Genomic DNA, 15,379 nt, shown 5'->3' with positions numbered 1-15,379 from the left:
CCCACTCCGCCGCGCTCCCGGCCGCCGCCGAGCCGCCCCGGCCCCGGCCCCGGCCCGGGCCCCAGCCTTAGCCCCAGCCCGGCTGGGCCCCGCTTGGCTGAGCTGGGGCGGGCGGGCGGGCGGGCGGCGGCGGCTGCGGCCCGGGGACTAGTCCAGTCCGCGTTTTGCGAGTGCGCGGGAGTAATGCGAGCGAAGTGGATAATAGTTGCTCGAGCTCGCCCGCTCCCTCTCATGCCATGCTGGGCCCGATAGGCTCAGCCAGTCGTGTATTTACCCATATCCGGGTTAGGGAGGAAAAGAGAAAAGTTTCATTTAAACCTGAACTAAAAACTTTCACCATGAAAGCACACAGCAGGAGCAGGCCCAGAGCGTAAGGCGTGCCCGGCCCCGCGCTCCGGCGGGGCCTGCGGAGGGGGAGGGGGTCGCGGCTTCCCGGCGGGCCGCGTGGATGCGCACAGGAGGGGCCGCGGCCTGAAAAGTGGGGGTTATTGTCTCCCCCCGCCCCCCGCCCGGCCTCGCCACGCCGCGGCGATCATGGCCGCGCGGGCAGCAGCGGCGGCGGCGGCGGCGGCGGCGCGGGCGCGGGCGCGGGCAGGCAGCGGCGAGCGGCGGGCGCCCCCCGGGCCGCGGCCGGCGCCCGGGGCCCGGGACCTGGAGGCGGGGGCGCGCGGCGCGGCGGCGGCGGCGGCACCGGGACCCATGCTGGGGGGCGGCGGCGACGGCGGCGGCGGCCTGAATAGTGTGCACCACCACCCCCTGCTCCCCCGTCACGAACTCAACATGGCCCATAACGCGGGCGCCGCGGCCGCCGCCGCCGGCACCCACAGCGCCAAGAGCGGCGGCTCCGAGGCAGCTCTCAAGGAGGGTGGAAGCGGCACCGCGCTGTCCTCCTCCTCCGCGGCGGCGGCGGCAGCGTCCTCTTCCTCCTCGTCGGGCCCGGGCTCGGCCATGGAGACGGGGCTGCTCCCCAACCACAAACTGAAAACCGTTGGCGAAGCCCCCGCCGCGCCGCCCCACCAGCAGCACCACCACCACCACCATGCCCACCACCACCACCACCATGCCCACCACCTCCACCACCACCACGCACTACAGCAGCAGCTAAACCAGTTCCAGCAGCAGCAGCAGCAGCAGCAACAGCAGCAACAGCAGCAGCAGCAGCAGCAACATCCCATTTCCAACAACAACAGCCTGGGAGGCGCGGGCGGCGGCGCGCCTCAGCCTGGCCCCGACATGGAGCAGCCGCAACATGGAGGCGCCAAGGACAGTGCCGCGGGCGGCCAGGCCGACCCCCCGGGCCCGCCGCTGCTGAGCAAGCCGGGCGACGAGGACGACGCGCCGCCCAAGATGGGGGAGCCGGCGGGCGGCCGCTACGAGCACCCGGGCGTGGGCGCCCTGGGCGCGCAGCAGCCGCCGGTCGCCGTGCCCGGGGGCGGCGGCGGCGGCGGCCCGGCGGCCGTCCCGGAGTTTAATAATTACTATGGCAGCGCTGCCCCTGCGAGCGGCGGCCCCGGCGGCCGCGCTGGGCCTTGCTTTGATCAACATGGCGGACAACAAAGCCCCGGGATGGGGATGATGCACTCCGCCACCGCCGCCGCCGGGGCCACCGGCAGCATGGACCCCCTGCAGAACTCCCACGAAGGGTACCCCAACAGCCAGTGCAACCATTATCCGGGCTACAGCCGGCCCGGCGCGGGCGGCGGCGGCGGCGGCGGCGGAGGAGGAGGAGGCAGCGGAGGAGGAGGAGGAGGAGGAGGAGCAGGAGCAGGAGCAGGAGGAGCAGGAGCGGGAGCTGTGGCGGCGGCGGCCGCGGCGGCGGCAGCAGCAGCAGCAGGAGGCGGCGGCGGCGGCGGCTATGGGGGCTCGTCCGCGGGGTACGGGGTACTGAGCTCCCCCCGGCAGCAGGGCGGCGGCATGATGATGGGCCCCGGGGGCGGCGGGGCCGCGAGCCTCAGCAAGGCGGCCGCCGGCTCGGCGGCGGGGGGCTTCCAGCGCTTCGCCGGGCAGAACCAGCACCCGTCGGGGGCCACCCCGACCCTCAACCAGCTGCTCACCTCGCCCAGCCCCATGATGCGGAGCTACGGCGGCAGCTACCCCGAGTACAGCAGCCCCAGCGCGCCGCCGCCGCCGCCGTCGCAGCCCCAGTCCCAGGCGGCGGCGGGGGCGGCGGCGGGCGGCCAGCAGGCGGCCGCGGGCATGGGCTTGGGCAAGGACATGGGCGCCCAGTACGCCGCTGCCAGCCCGGCCTGGGCGGCCGCGCAACAAAGGAGTCACCCGGCGATGAGTCCCGGCACCCCCGGACCGACCATGGGCAGATCCCAGGTAACCCCCGCGCCGGCCGGGCCTGCTTCCGCCCGGCGGCCTCGCCGCGCCGCGAGCCTGAGTTTCTTTCTTTGCCGCGTACTTTTCCCCGTCTTCCCGCGGGGGCGGCGGGGGCGCGGCGCCCAAAGCCATCTTGACGGGCGGCCGCCTCCCACCGCGGTCGGGGCGCCCCCGGGGCCGGCGAGCTGTCCAGGCCTAGGAGGGCTTCGCCGGGCCGGGCCGGGCCGGGCCGGGTGGCTTCGACCCCGCCGGCCCGCACCGGCGCCCCCACCCCTCCCCCAGGCCCGGGAACGCGAGGCGAGATTCCGAGGCGCCACCCGCGCGGACGCCGTTTGGGGCGGCAGGGACCGTTCGGGTGCTTTTGTAACAAACAGGCTCTCCCGGCCCGGACAGCCGGGGCGAAGAGCCACCTGATCGGCTCTGGGAGCGCCCACAGTGTGCTTTAACGGGGGAAAGAAGGAGGAACTTTCTCTCACCTTGGGCCACAGCTCGTTCCCTCCTGGCTTCCGAGGTCCAGGCAGGGAAAATAGGTTAGCTTTGTGACAAGCGAGTGGGTTTTTCCTACTTAGGGAGAGCTTTTCAGAGACACTTGGTGCGGGCTTCGAGCTCGAACGTTTGCTGGCAGGAATAATACCAAAATTTACAACGACTTGGTGCAGTATTCTAAAATACATCGATTCGTTCCTTAGAGTAGCTGGGGAAATCCATTATTGGGCTTATGGGCTGCTTGCAGGGAGTCACCTTCACCAGGAAGGCTGTGTGAAAGGAGCACGTTCCGGATCAATTGAACTTATTTTGGTTATGGATTAGGCATGCATTTTATTCAGCAAGTCCAGTCAGATAGCAGATCAGTGAAAATGGATCTTTTGGGATCGTATTTATTTGGATTTTCTTTATTTTGTTGTCACCCGAGTCCTACAGCGCTGTTAGGAAGTGTCCTGCACTCTTGCTGTTTCTTGCTAGTAGGCTGAGCCTAAAGACTGACTTGATCTCCTTTGCAAGGTTTGGAATTTGAATTGTGGAGGTAAACTGGCTGTAATAGTCTCCAGACAGCTGCCTCTGAGTTGACATCTAATCTGCCATCTGATTGGCTCCCCTCTCACCATTGGGCATTTAGCACTGCTGATGTAAATAGAAGTGCTGAGCAGTACAGTCACAAAAATTCTTGCCACAAATAATAACTGAGCTCTATTACAAGCAGATGTAAGGTTCAATATTTAAAGCTTAAACTATTGTGAATCATAGTTATTAATATAGGGATCAAATACAGAAAAACAGTTCGCTGGTGTCCAGTATTGGGCATTTACAAAATTCAGATTTTTGATGACAGTCTTACAATATGTACATTACATCTATCATGTACTTTAATAGGAAGCTGAGGATAAGGCCATTGAAAAATAAGTAAATCACCAGTTTTACCAAGTTTTGGATTTGTAAAGCTTTTATAAAAGTCTTCCCTTTACGAATTCTGCTGTGGAAAAAATTGAATTCTCTCAGCACACGCAGCTTAATTTAACATTTAAATTTTTTTAATTTCAAGATTTTGATAGGTAACCGTATATTTTGGTGATGTGTAATTCTCCTTGGAAACAAGATTTAAGCTTCTGTTTTGTTTTTGTTTTTGTTTTTTTTGGTGATGTATCAGTTCTGACGGTTTAAGATGTTTGTGGATGAGGAGTTTTGATAAGAATTGACATGTTTAAAAACGAAATGAGAAAACCACGTAAATATTTTTGCGGATAATAATTAAAAGGGGAAAAATCAGATATTCCTGTGAAATGCTAAGAATCATTTCATACCTGCTTTTGATTTGGAGAATACAGAAATGCCCTAAGAATCTTTTTTTTCTCTTGTTTTCTTAGATTAGGTAATTTGAGCCTTGTTTGAACTGCTTACACAGTGAATTAGGGAAACTATATTCTAAGCAAGTTGTGCTGGGTGTGTTTTTCCAAATAATTTTTCTTTCATGTTAATGCTATGAAAGTTTTAAAAATTCTAATCTGTTAGAGAGGAACAACAGTGGTTGTATATATATTTTTATGTAACTCATTTATTTTAGGGAGAGGTATTTTAACAATAGTCATACCTTAGAGGAAAGACTTGTCAGGGTGAAGGAAGGGCTGAATTTAACAAACCATCTTGTGAATCTTAGGCTGAATACTGCTGTCCTCTGCTTTCAGATCTTTAGTTATTAGAGTTTGTCTTTTAAGGATAATATATTTTTCTATTCTTGATAGAAAACTTGTGATTTCAACTTCTGTTTTTGATTTTACACAAGGAAAAACATTATAGAGAAGAATTATGGAAATAAACCCACATAATTAATTTTAAAAAGGTTTGCTTTGTCGGCCTGCTTTTAAAGGAGCAGTTTAAAATTCACGTCTTCGTAAACTAGAAACGAAGTTAGAGGCAGATGTAGGACCATGTTACTTTAGAGTATTTTCTCCTTAGTGGTACCAATCATTTTCAGTATTTTGTTTTCTTGGGATGAGAATGAATCCATTATGTCCTATAACCTTTGAGAATAGCTTTTTTTTTTTTTTTTTTCTTGAGGTGGGGAGAAATATGATGGACAGACGACCTAGATTCAGGAATTTCTTTTAAGTACCTTACCGTGTAACATGTGGAATGTGTCTTTCTTACACTACTTTTCTTCTTTTCTTTTTGGAAGGCTAATATTATTTAGTATTTATTGTAATTATACTAACAAACAGTCATTTGTCTAAAATATTAAATTATTGCCTGACTGTAGGTCATAAAATACTATTGAATCATGTCGTTAAATGATGAAATATTTTGGCTTTTAATACATTTTTAGTTTCATTTTTGATTTCAGGAAATAGTTTCTATTGGGTGTCAAATGTTTTCATAATTGGGACAAAATGCATGTATATATTGTAGGAGAAGGGTCTTTTTAAAAAGTGAAATAAGCTATTTGACAAATCAGTTTCTTACTAGATTTTTGTGAGATGAAGCAGGCTGAAAAGGAATATTGAGGTCTACTCAGGCACATAGATTTTATGATGTCCACATTTCTACTGAATTCCATAAATGCTGTTTTAACTTTTAGTTTTATAAATCATAGTACAATGTAATTAAAAAGAGTCTGTTTACCATTAGAAGAAAAGTGATTAGCTAGCTTGCGAAGCAGGAAACTACAAACTGGTTTCTGATTACCTTAAAATGTGTGTGAGATACATTATTTGATAAAATCACTCCCGATGAAATCTTAGATTGTCTGATATTTTAAATCTTGTAAAAAAAATTTTTGTGGCCCAAATTTATATATTTGTCAAAGTATGGATAGCTGTGTATAGTTAGAAAAGGTGGGCTTAGTATCTGTGGCTCATAGTAAAAGGCCTATCATTTAAAAAACAGAAAAAGAAAATATAACAAATGTCTGCAGTTTTGTTTTCTAAATCATCTGGGATGAAATTATGCATTGCTTAAAATTGTTTTCATTGGAGTTCTGATTTTTGTGGTGTATACTTTTGACAAATTTTTTTTTTTTTTTAGTGGTAGCCACTATTTAAGACAGCTATCTTTTAGGTCTGTGTTTAAATTAATACTAAATCAGTAAGTATATGCTAGGGACTGGCATACCCTTACCTTGAGTCTATGATGAGGAACCTTAACCCCTCTTTGCTGTGGCTTTGCTTATCTATATTTAGTCATGAATTTCTGGCAAGGCTTTTTATACTTGTTCCATTTTTCTCAATGTCATAGTGTATCAGAAGTGTGTTATGGATGTGGAAATAATGCAGATCACACTTGGACACTTTCACTAATATACTTCTCTCAATGTCATTTTCCTTTACTGAAACTGAAAAAAATAACATTTTTATTCTGATATTAAAATTAATTATGGTTTGAGAGCTGGTTTAAAAAATGTAACACAATGTAGAGGAAGACTTAATATAAACTCACTTGATCATTTTATTAGACGCAGATACCTTTTAAAGAGAATAGGTGTAATATAATACGATTGAGTTTTCAGTTCTAGTTCTTATTAATAGACTTTATTTCTTTATGATTTCTGGCAGGGTGTTTCTATCTAAAAAGGTGACTTCTGATGTAATGGGAACCTTATTTTCCTAAGGGAAATTCCAATATCACAGGCAAACCAAAAAGATCATTTCATTGATTTAACCCTACCCTTTCCTAGGAGATGAGTGGTTTGATGAACATTTGTTAGGGTTCCATGAAATGTTCTACTCAGTTTGGAGACTGACCGAGGCTGTAAATTTTAGATGTACTGGCACAGGACTCTGTATTAGCTTTTTGCCGGTGTCCTCAGTCTGGAGGCTTTTCTCCCAGCTCTGCACTAGACTGACACTACTCAGCTCATGCGGCTGTGTGCTTTCGTCCATGTGGGTGGAAAGGGACTAATATTTCACTCGTGTCACTTTCATTTTGGGGTAGTGTAGATTTGTAAATTTGAGATTGATATTTATGTTTGATAGAACTGTGGTGTGTTGCATAAAACAACAGATGTATGGAGGATGAACACGAATATTAATAAAACTCAATTCCATTAAATTTTTTTTGCAATATTTAGGTTTTCAAGTTGGATGTTATAAAATTTTTATGACATTTTACACTGCTGTCATTTCTCAAGGGGCTGTATCCACCTCTTAGGCCTTTCTGGGATTGGGTGGTTTTGGTTGCCTGCCTTTTTGGAGGTGTCTGCTACTGAATGGGAGGGAGGTTTTTGCAGGTTCTCTGTGGATATGTAAAGTAGTGCAGCACACTTGCTGTGTGTGCTTGCTTGAGGCTGAGGAATCCCATGCCCTGTTCCCTGTGGTGTCAGGGAGAGGCAGCAGGCAAAACTGTTCCTCTCCCAAGAATATATTTATGTATCATAGATGTAGAACTATTACACAATATCTTTTCTCCAGCTTGGAGGCTATTTGAGTGAGACTCAATGGCACTTTTAGTTAGTTGGGTAATTGAGTGAATTAATTCTGATTTAAAAACTTGGTGTATTTTAACGACTCTTTTTTCAGGAAATTTGATGAAGATAAAATGACTTAGGCGTCAGTCATTACCTGAGTGTCCTAAGTATTCATTTATTTTTCCTTATACCGCCATCTGAGTGAAGGGAATGATTGATATACATATACTGTATAGTTTTAATTAACAATTCACTTTGAGTGAGTGAATTTTATTACATTAGAATGTGAGTTTCCACAGTAAGTTTTCACTAAACATGTTCTATTTTCAATGTCTTTGACTTGGAGTAATTCTAAGAAAATTATTTTCTTACATTTAGTTATTTGTTTTTCTTTCTGAGACAGGGTCTCACTTTGTTACCCAGGCTGGAGTGCAGTGGCGCGATCTTGGCTCACTGTAGCTTTGACCTCCCAGGTTCAAGTGATTCTCCTGCCTCAGCCCTGCAAGTAGCTGGGACTACAGGTGCATGCCACCATAACTGGCTAACCTTTGTATTTTTTGTAGAGACAGGATTTCGCCATCCCAGGCTGATCTCAAATTCCTGAGCTCCAGTGATCCACCCACCTCGGCCTCCCAAAGTGCTGGGATTACAGATGTGTACCATCGTGCCCGGCCAGATTTAGTTATTTGAATAGGATCCAGTAGGCAGTTTTCAAACCTACGTCTGTATGGATCAGTGCCAAGAATATTAGAAGGCTACTGAGTTTGACAGATGAACTAATGATGAAATTAACTCATCTCTTGGATGATATTTATTACCAGGCACCAGACTAAAGCCCTAAAGTCTTAAGCATATCTGGTTTATGAATAGCTACTCTTATTTCCATTATTAAAATCGGGTAAGTGGCAGCAGAATCTGAAAGAGATTCACCCTCTGTTGACCATGTTCTGTAAGGTATACTTCTCAGTGTCTTGCTGGGGCCTTGATGAATGATGAGCTGGAGAACTAGACAAGAAGCCATTCCTTATCAGGTGACTTGGGAAGGGAAGCCATATTTGATAAAATCCAGAAGAAATCCTAGACCATAATGCCACTTTTTTTTTTTTTTTTTGGGTAATGGGATGCTAAAAAATTAAATGTATGTATTTTTTAAAATAGAGGTAAGCTATACATACATAACATACAGTTTACCATTTGAACCATTTTTAGGCATACATTCCAGTGGCATTAAATACATTGTCATTGTTGTGTGGATGTCACCATCATCTATCCTGAGAACTTTTCCTTCTTCTCAAGCTGAAATAAAATATTTTTCTCTTTCCTTTAAAATTGTTAGCTACTACTGTGTATTGTAAGTAAAAAATCTTGTTTTTTATAACCGTTAATCTTATCACTTCATAGTTTGTGAGTAAATTCTTCCACAGATACTCCATGAGGATGCTAATGGTATCTTTTGTCTGTTTTTGTTTTTTATTGGTACATTACTTCCTCTCAATTCTTAACTTTGGGGTAATCCTCATAGAGTTGGTCTCTTTGGTGATGTGTGTTATGAAGGTTAGTAGTTTCATTGCCAGTCATGTTACTAAAAGTTTTAAAAGCAGCTTTTTGGAACCTCTCTAAAGTGTAAAGGCTTAGGGTATTTTGTTGAGAGAAACCTGGGCCTTGGTTAGATGACAGGGTGTGGAAATGAACTATCACCACCCTCACCATCCTCACTTTTCGCTTTCCTTTCTTTTCTCACCTTTTGCATTTGTAGTCTCTTAAAAATTATTGATTTTATGTTTCCACTATTAGTGAAAATCATTTATAGCGATACTTTTTTCTATTCTTTTCTGTGTTTGAAGTTTTTGGGCATCTCACCCCTGCCAACCCAGAGTCTAGGTGGTGCTGTGTCCTTTTCCATGGAGTTCTCTGCCTCCAAATGAGTGCCTCCCCCTCATGCTTTTACTTTTTAGTCCTCTGCAGAACTTCAGAAATTCTTTGTATGTGGAAAAATTACTAAATTAAGATGATTGACCTTTTGGAATTACATTTTAAAGGCAGCCGTGAAGGAATGTTTCCTTAGTGTCCTGAACAGGGTCTTTGGTTGCTGTAGTGTTAGAATTGCATTGGAACTGCTGCAGATGCTGGTATGTAGACCCATCTAGGTAAGATCAGTTATATACTTTTAACACCAGATTCCACGGAGAGAAAATGAACTGCTACTTAAGAGCTTGTACTGGGAAGCAACAATTATTTCTTTAAGGTGTAAACATTTAGCATTTGTGTATGCTGTGAGGTGTATGTTAGATAAATACCTACTCCAGACAATCAATTGGCAAATATTTATTGAGCTCCCACTTTCTTAATCAGCCCTGTGCCAGAGACAGACCATAGCTGGGGTCTGGGCATCACTGCTGTTGGTGTGTGGATCATGCAGAGACTGCTCACGCTTGCATGCTCATACCTGGATTGTGGTATTGTTGACATCATTGACTTAGAACTGGTTCCTTTAAACAAAGTGCGGATACCAACCATGTGGGTCAGCAGTCTGTTGGCCTGCTTTTTTTTTTTTTTTCTTTTTTTGTTTTTTTGGGTGGGGGAGTAGATTTTGGGAAAACAAGTAATTGTAGGTTGTTGTGATACAGTTGATGTGATCTAGTGACTCTTTTCCATTTCTACCAATCAATTACTGGCTTTGTGCCAGAGCAAAATATAGATCCACTACAGAGAATAATAACTAAAAGAAGGAAAATATAATCGCTTTCAAATTTATATGGAATGGTCCTTTTTCTTTTTCTCAGTTTTCTACATTACATAGATTCTTGGAAAAAAAGTTAAAACAGTCTGTTCAGATTTAGGAAGATACTTGGATTGCTGGGGTATTTTTGGTAACTGTTTAGATAATGTATGCTGGCTGAGGAGTAAATTCAGCAACTGCTTCTGGGTCCTGAAATAAACCTTTCAGAAAGCGAGGCATTGATGATTAGTGGAGGCAGTTCCAGAATTCTTAGTATCTACTGTTTCTTTTTGTGATGTGCATCTGAGAAGTTAAACCACTCACCATATTTCATAGCCTTATATTGAAATGATTGTTAATTCTAAAATTCATTTAGAAGCTGGCATCTAATTTGTGAAATCTTGAGAACCACCTTTTAAGATTCAGTGGCCAGATATCAAGCTACACACCCATTTTAGTGCCCTTTAAATTTTCTGTTACCACGGATATATTTTATAATAAATTCACTTTACCCGATGAATTATAAATGACCTTGGAAATAGGAACGCAGAACATTGCTACTGCTGAGCAAGTATCTTTCTAAAGAGGCAGGCATGATTCTGAGGGGACTGGCATATTTGTTGTATGTTAGTTGATTTTGGTCATTTTGAGGATTTGTGAGAGAATAAGCCTCTATGACGAGGCATCCTGAAGTCATGGTAAGGTCTTGGGCTTGGAGTTGGTCAGACCTTAGCTCATTTGGAGGCCTCAGCACCCATTTTTTCTGCGCTCCGGCAGGGAGTCAGTTTCCTTACCTGGAATGTTGGCTGCCAAGCAGTGTTGTTGAAAACCTTCCCTGAGGTCATTGTTGTGAATCTGTGGCATTGTGTGTGGCACCTCTCTTCTCTGTCTACCTGCCTGCCTTCCCATGTGGGGCTTGCTTTCTCGTTTTCTGCCTGGTCCTGCTACACTTCGGGGTGTGGCTGACTTAGGACAAGCTTTTGCTGCCATCAATTAGGTGATGCTCAGCCCCTCCCAGCTCCAAAATTCTGTGCTGCTTTGAATTTTTAAACAAATAGTGCCTAATCAGCCATGCACCGCTGAACAGCTTATTAAACCATGCTAGATCCCAGACATATTCTGTGAATATAAACTGAGGCCTGTACAAATACATAGATTTTTGCATTCCACTGTAGTTTCCCTTACAGAATGTGGTTTTGTACTGATTGGGACTCTTGCTCAGCAGTTATAGAAACTGGTTTTGGTTTACCCATAGAGCCTATGGCTGATGCCATTGGACCCAAGCTGCTATGCCATTCAGTATCCCATCCCTAATATTAATTAGTAATCTCTTCTCTGGCCAACAGCCATTCCTGTCTTATACTTCCTAAATCTTTCCACTTGGATGATGTGCAAAAAATGACTGGTTTTTTTAGGAGAATTACTTTTTGCAGAGAAACGAAGTTGTAAAAATTTAAAAGTAGGCAGGCTTCTTGGAGCTTTTGGGTGCTAGACTTTGGTCTCTCATTAGTGAAGTAACTTGCTTCTGTGTGTGCTTCAGCTTCACTGAATATATCATTTAGACTTGGTCCTTAGCAAAATTATAATTTACTACACATGGAGGGTTAGTGCTGCTCTTAACTAGTCAAAACAGGAATGTCAAGTTTGAGAATACCAGGGGCCTCCCTCAAATACATAAAGAACAGGTTTTTTTTTTTTTTTTTTTTTTTTTTTTTTTTTTTTTTTTTTTTTTTTTTTTTTTTTTTTTGATGCTGAGATTTATAAAGCTATCCAGGATAAAATCTAATTGTTATGAACAAATACATACTGAGCACCACTTGGTGCTTAAGATACTCAGTAAAGATGACATATGATCCTTAGTTTTCCCTGGTGAATTATCATAGACTCCTGGTGTTTTACAAAGTGGAAATTAAAGTGAATGGCTACAGTATTCTTCTGTAGTTCTTATGCAAAAAGACTATATCTGTACCTCAAAGTACACCATCTAAGAAATATTTATGGAGTAGTTGATTTCAGTATCCAAATGGAAACTTTCCTGATGAATGTATTATTCATTTCCAGTATCAGTTGCAAGGAAATCCATTTGGTCAGTATTTACTATTTTATTTGCACAGCCAATGTTCTTGGAGATTGTTCCTTGATGCTGTGACATTGATGAGAATGTGCTAATTTGGATTTTGTTTTGGGTGTCATTCATATGGTGATTTTTGTGCTAAAGAAAAGTCTTCACATCAGTAACATGAAGGATTTAATACTCAGTTCATTTACTTCACTGTGTTGAATGTTCTATGTCAGGACTTTGGAACTACAGATTTGTGTCATCACAGCAATACAGTAATGTGGGCAGAAGGCACATGTTTGTGAAGAGACCACCATGTGCCGGGCACCATGCTATGGTGATGGGATCCTTTGGTGACCTCAACAAGTGGACAGTGCGGTAATTAAGGACAAGGACAAGTAAATATGCTCCACAGTACGGTATAAAGGATTTTGTGAGCAAAGTGTTCATGTTAGAGGATCACTTTATGTAGATTAGGTTGGGGTGGAGTTGGGGCAGGAAGGCTCCTACAGCAAGGGAGGTCTGAGGTAAGACTTGGTTGTTGAGAGACAGTGAAGGTGAAGAGGTGTGGGGCTTGGAGCAAGGGCTAGAGCCAAAAGCCAGCAGGTTAGAGAGCACTGGAAGATTAGACATTTACTAGCTGTGTGACCTCAGGCAAGTCACTTCGCCTCTCTGTGCTGTGTGGTTTCCTCATTTGTCAAAGAATGGGAAAGGATAGTTAACTCATGGAATTTTCGTGAGGACTGAACTTTATAAGATACCTGTATGCTGCTTGGCAATGAAAAGGACATTTTAATAGAGTAACAGGATTGCATTTTCTCATGAATAAGGAATTAAAATGAGTTAGAGGTGATTCTCTATTAGTTAATTTAACAAGTTACATAGCAGCCTATCGTCTTTCAGAGCAAATAGGTTTATATTTGAAGCTTGTTTCTAATCCGTACCACAGCACTTTTCAAATTTCCTGATACGTTTTTACCTTGTCCAGTATTTAGGAAGAGTAACCTATTAAGCAGTTCTAAAATGTTTGCTGTAGTTTTCCTGTTTTTTAGATGGTCATATATTTAACTGGTGAGGAAAAATAAATTCAGAAGATTTATAATTGAAGAATTTAATTTTCCTACCATCAATAAACATTTAGTAACGTTGGTGTAGGGCCACTGTACCACAGAAGTAGATACCCAGAAAATGTTTGTAAATGGTTAAAAAAGTTGTGTTAATTGTTTAGGATAGAGGGATGTCCTTAGATTATGGAGTAAATTGTGGCAATTAAGATAGCTTGTGAGGTACTTAAATTTTACTTAATATTCCATTCAATTAGAAATATGGACTGAGTAAATCTGGCCTCATATGCAATCTGAATTTTGAGTTGAAGGAAATGGGTGGCTGGCAGACAATTTCCAAATCAGTAAAATGGATCTTTTGTTTGTACTTTGTTTTCTTCGTATATTAAACAAGTATTTATTGTTGTTGACTGTTGGAAAGTTTTAAAAATTACAGTCATACTTGGGCGTGGAAATCATCCCTTTCCCCACATTTTAGTGCCAACTCCCTTTAACCTTAATTGGCTGATACAGAACGCATTTCAGGAAGGCACGATGCTTACAGGAGGGAGAGACATGCTCTCTGCAATCCTGACTTCTCTCTCACCCATGTCCCTTGTATATGGCAGGACTCTGTCCTTCCTCCTCCACTCTAATATTGATCAGAGCTACAAGCACTTAGAAGCACTGTGTTTTAGTCTACAATTAGTTAATAAAGAGGGAAATTGAAAAGAAAGCAGTTTTGTGTTTGATCTTTTATTGTGCACTAAGTTTCTGTAATTTTCCATTTTGGTATATTATTAGTGAGAAAGGAGAGAAGAATGCAGAGAGATGGAGAAGGTGAATTTTATTTAAGACAGTTATATTTGGGTAACTTAAAAGAATATGCTTTTTTCGTCTAAATATCCTTTCCCGGTCTAAGTAGTTGCATGCTTCATAGAAAAACTAATGCAAAGAAGTTGTAATCAGCTGTTGAGATATTTGAACCAACTGGCTGTCAATATGTTGAAATTTTATTCTTGGTGCATCCACAAATTCCATATAAATGTGTTTTATGAAGATGAAGGTGTACTATCATGGCTAAACTGGTAAAGCTGAAATCTGGATTTGATTTGCATATGTGGTATTTTTCAGGGACTCTCAAAGTTTCACACATGAAATAAACGAGGTAATGTGTATGGTGTCACATGATCAAAATATTTTTCCCCTTGCTGTTGCCAGAAGCTATCTATTGCCTTTCAGCAGTCTTACTTGTTGGGCATCATGCCAAGATGTTTAAGACAACCCCTTACGTGAGCTGTTCCATTCTTAACCTCTTTGACTGAAGTGCCGTGACCTTCACATATGTAGATTAGCCATGTGCTCTGTGAATTGAAACTTGCTGCCTCAGGAAGAAAAGGGTTTTTCTTTTTATTCCACTGGGAATTTGACAGCCATTCATCCCTGACCTGGGCAGAGGTAATGCAAGGAAATTGGATTCAAATGGAACGTGGACAGACAACACAGGAAGGCAGTGTGTATGGGCAGGCAAGCTTTCTGACTGGTCCAGGGTGAAAATACCCACTGTGTGTGCAAAGTGTGCTGATGTGTGGAATCCGAACAGCAACTGACAGATGGAGATAGAGAGATAAGTGTAGGAATTCTGGAACCATGTCCTTTTATAAAAAGACACTGTTGTTATGGGCGTTGCTAATTAGTTTTGACTCTCCTCTTTCTCTTCCTTTCCAAATTTTTGAAATCTTTGAATTTTTGTTCATTTCTTAATGCTAAGAATTAAATACTTTTAACACAGTGGACAATTCAGATGAGTCTTTCAAAACCAGCAGTCATTAGAAAATTGGAGAGATGAATGTACGACCTATATCTGGAATTTTGAAATGAATTGATACTTAGAGCTTTACTCATACGAGAGTTCTTACTCAGCTTTGTATGATGAATAAAAGCAATTAATAGCACATTTTTGGATTCTTATTAGACAAAACTAGTTTTGAAGAACATTTATCTTTGCCTTGTTAATAAAGATACTTGCATTTGGTGTAAAATTCAGTGTAAATGATAGTCATGGGGCTGGTCACGGTGGCTCATGCCTGTAATCCCAGAACTTTGAGAGGCTGAGGCAGGGATCAGGTCAGGAGATCGAGACCATCCTGGCCAACATGGTGAAACCCCATCGCTACTAAAAATACAAAAATTAGCTGGGCGTGGTGGAACGCGCCTTTTATCCCAGCTGCTCAGGAGGCTGAGGCAGGAGAATTGCTTGAACCCGGGAGACGGAAGTTGTCGTGAGCCGAGATCGCACCACTGCACTCCAGCCTGATGACAGAGTGAGACTCCATCTGAAA

At 43.9% G+C, this 15,379-nt stretch overlaps 1 protein-coding gene across 8 annotated transcripts in view; it reads left to right on the top strand.

Moving 5' to 3' along the window:
• Nucleotides 1-527: 527 nt before the first annotated feature.
• Nucleotides 528-15,379, top strand: part of ARID1B (AT-rich interaction domain 1B) — a 441,201-nt gene continuing 426,349 nt past the window's right edge. For 6 of the 8 annotated variants that reach the window (XM_017537335.2, XM_017537381.2, XM_017537389.2 and 3 more), the window contains exon 1: nt 528-2,322. In XM_017537335.2, coding sequence (XP_017392824.2) covers nt 535-2,322 — 1,788 coding nt within the window. In that variant the 5' untranslated portion in view covers nt 528-534. The remainder of the gene's footprint in view (nt 2,323-15,379) is intronic. The other 2 variants (XM_017537398.2, XM_017537372.2) reach the window with 1 other exon arrangement.

The sequence above is a fragment of the Cebus imitator genome, unplaced genomic scaffold, assembly GCF_001604975.1.
Source record: "Cebus imitator isolate Cc_AM_T3 unplaced genomic scaffold, Cebus_imitator-1.0 Scaffold6, whole genome shotgun sequence".
NCBI classification, from domain to species: domain Eukaryota; kingdom Metazoa; phylum Chordata; class Mammalia; order Primates; family Cebidae; genus Cebus; species Cebus imitator.
The sequence above is the reverse complement of the archived record's forward strand: the minus strand, read 5'-3'. Positions and strand labels throughout refer to the sequence as shown.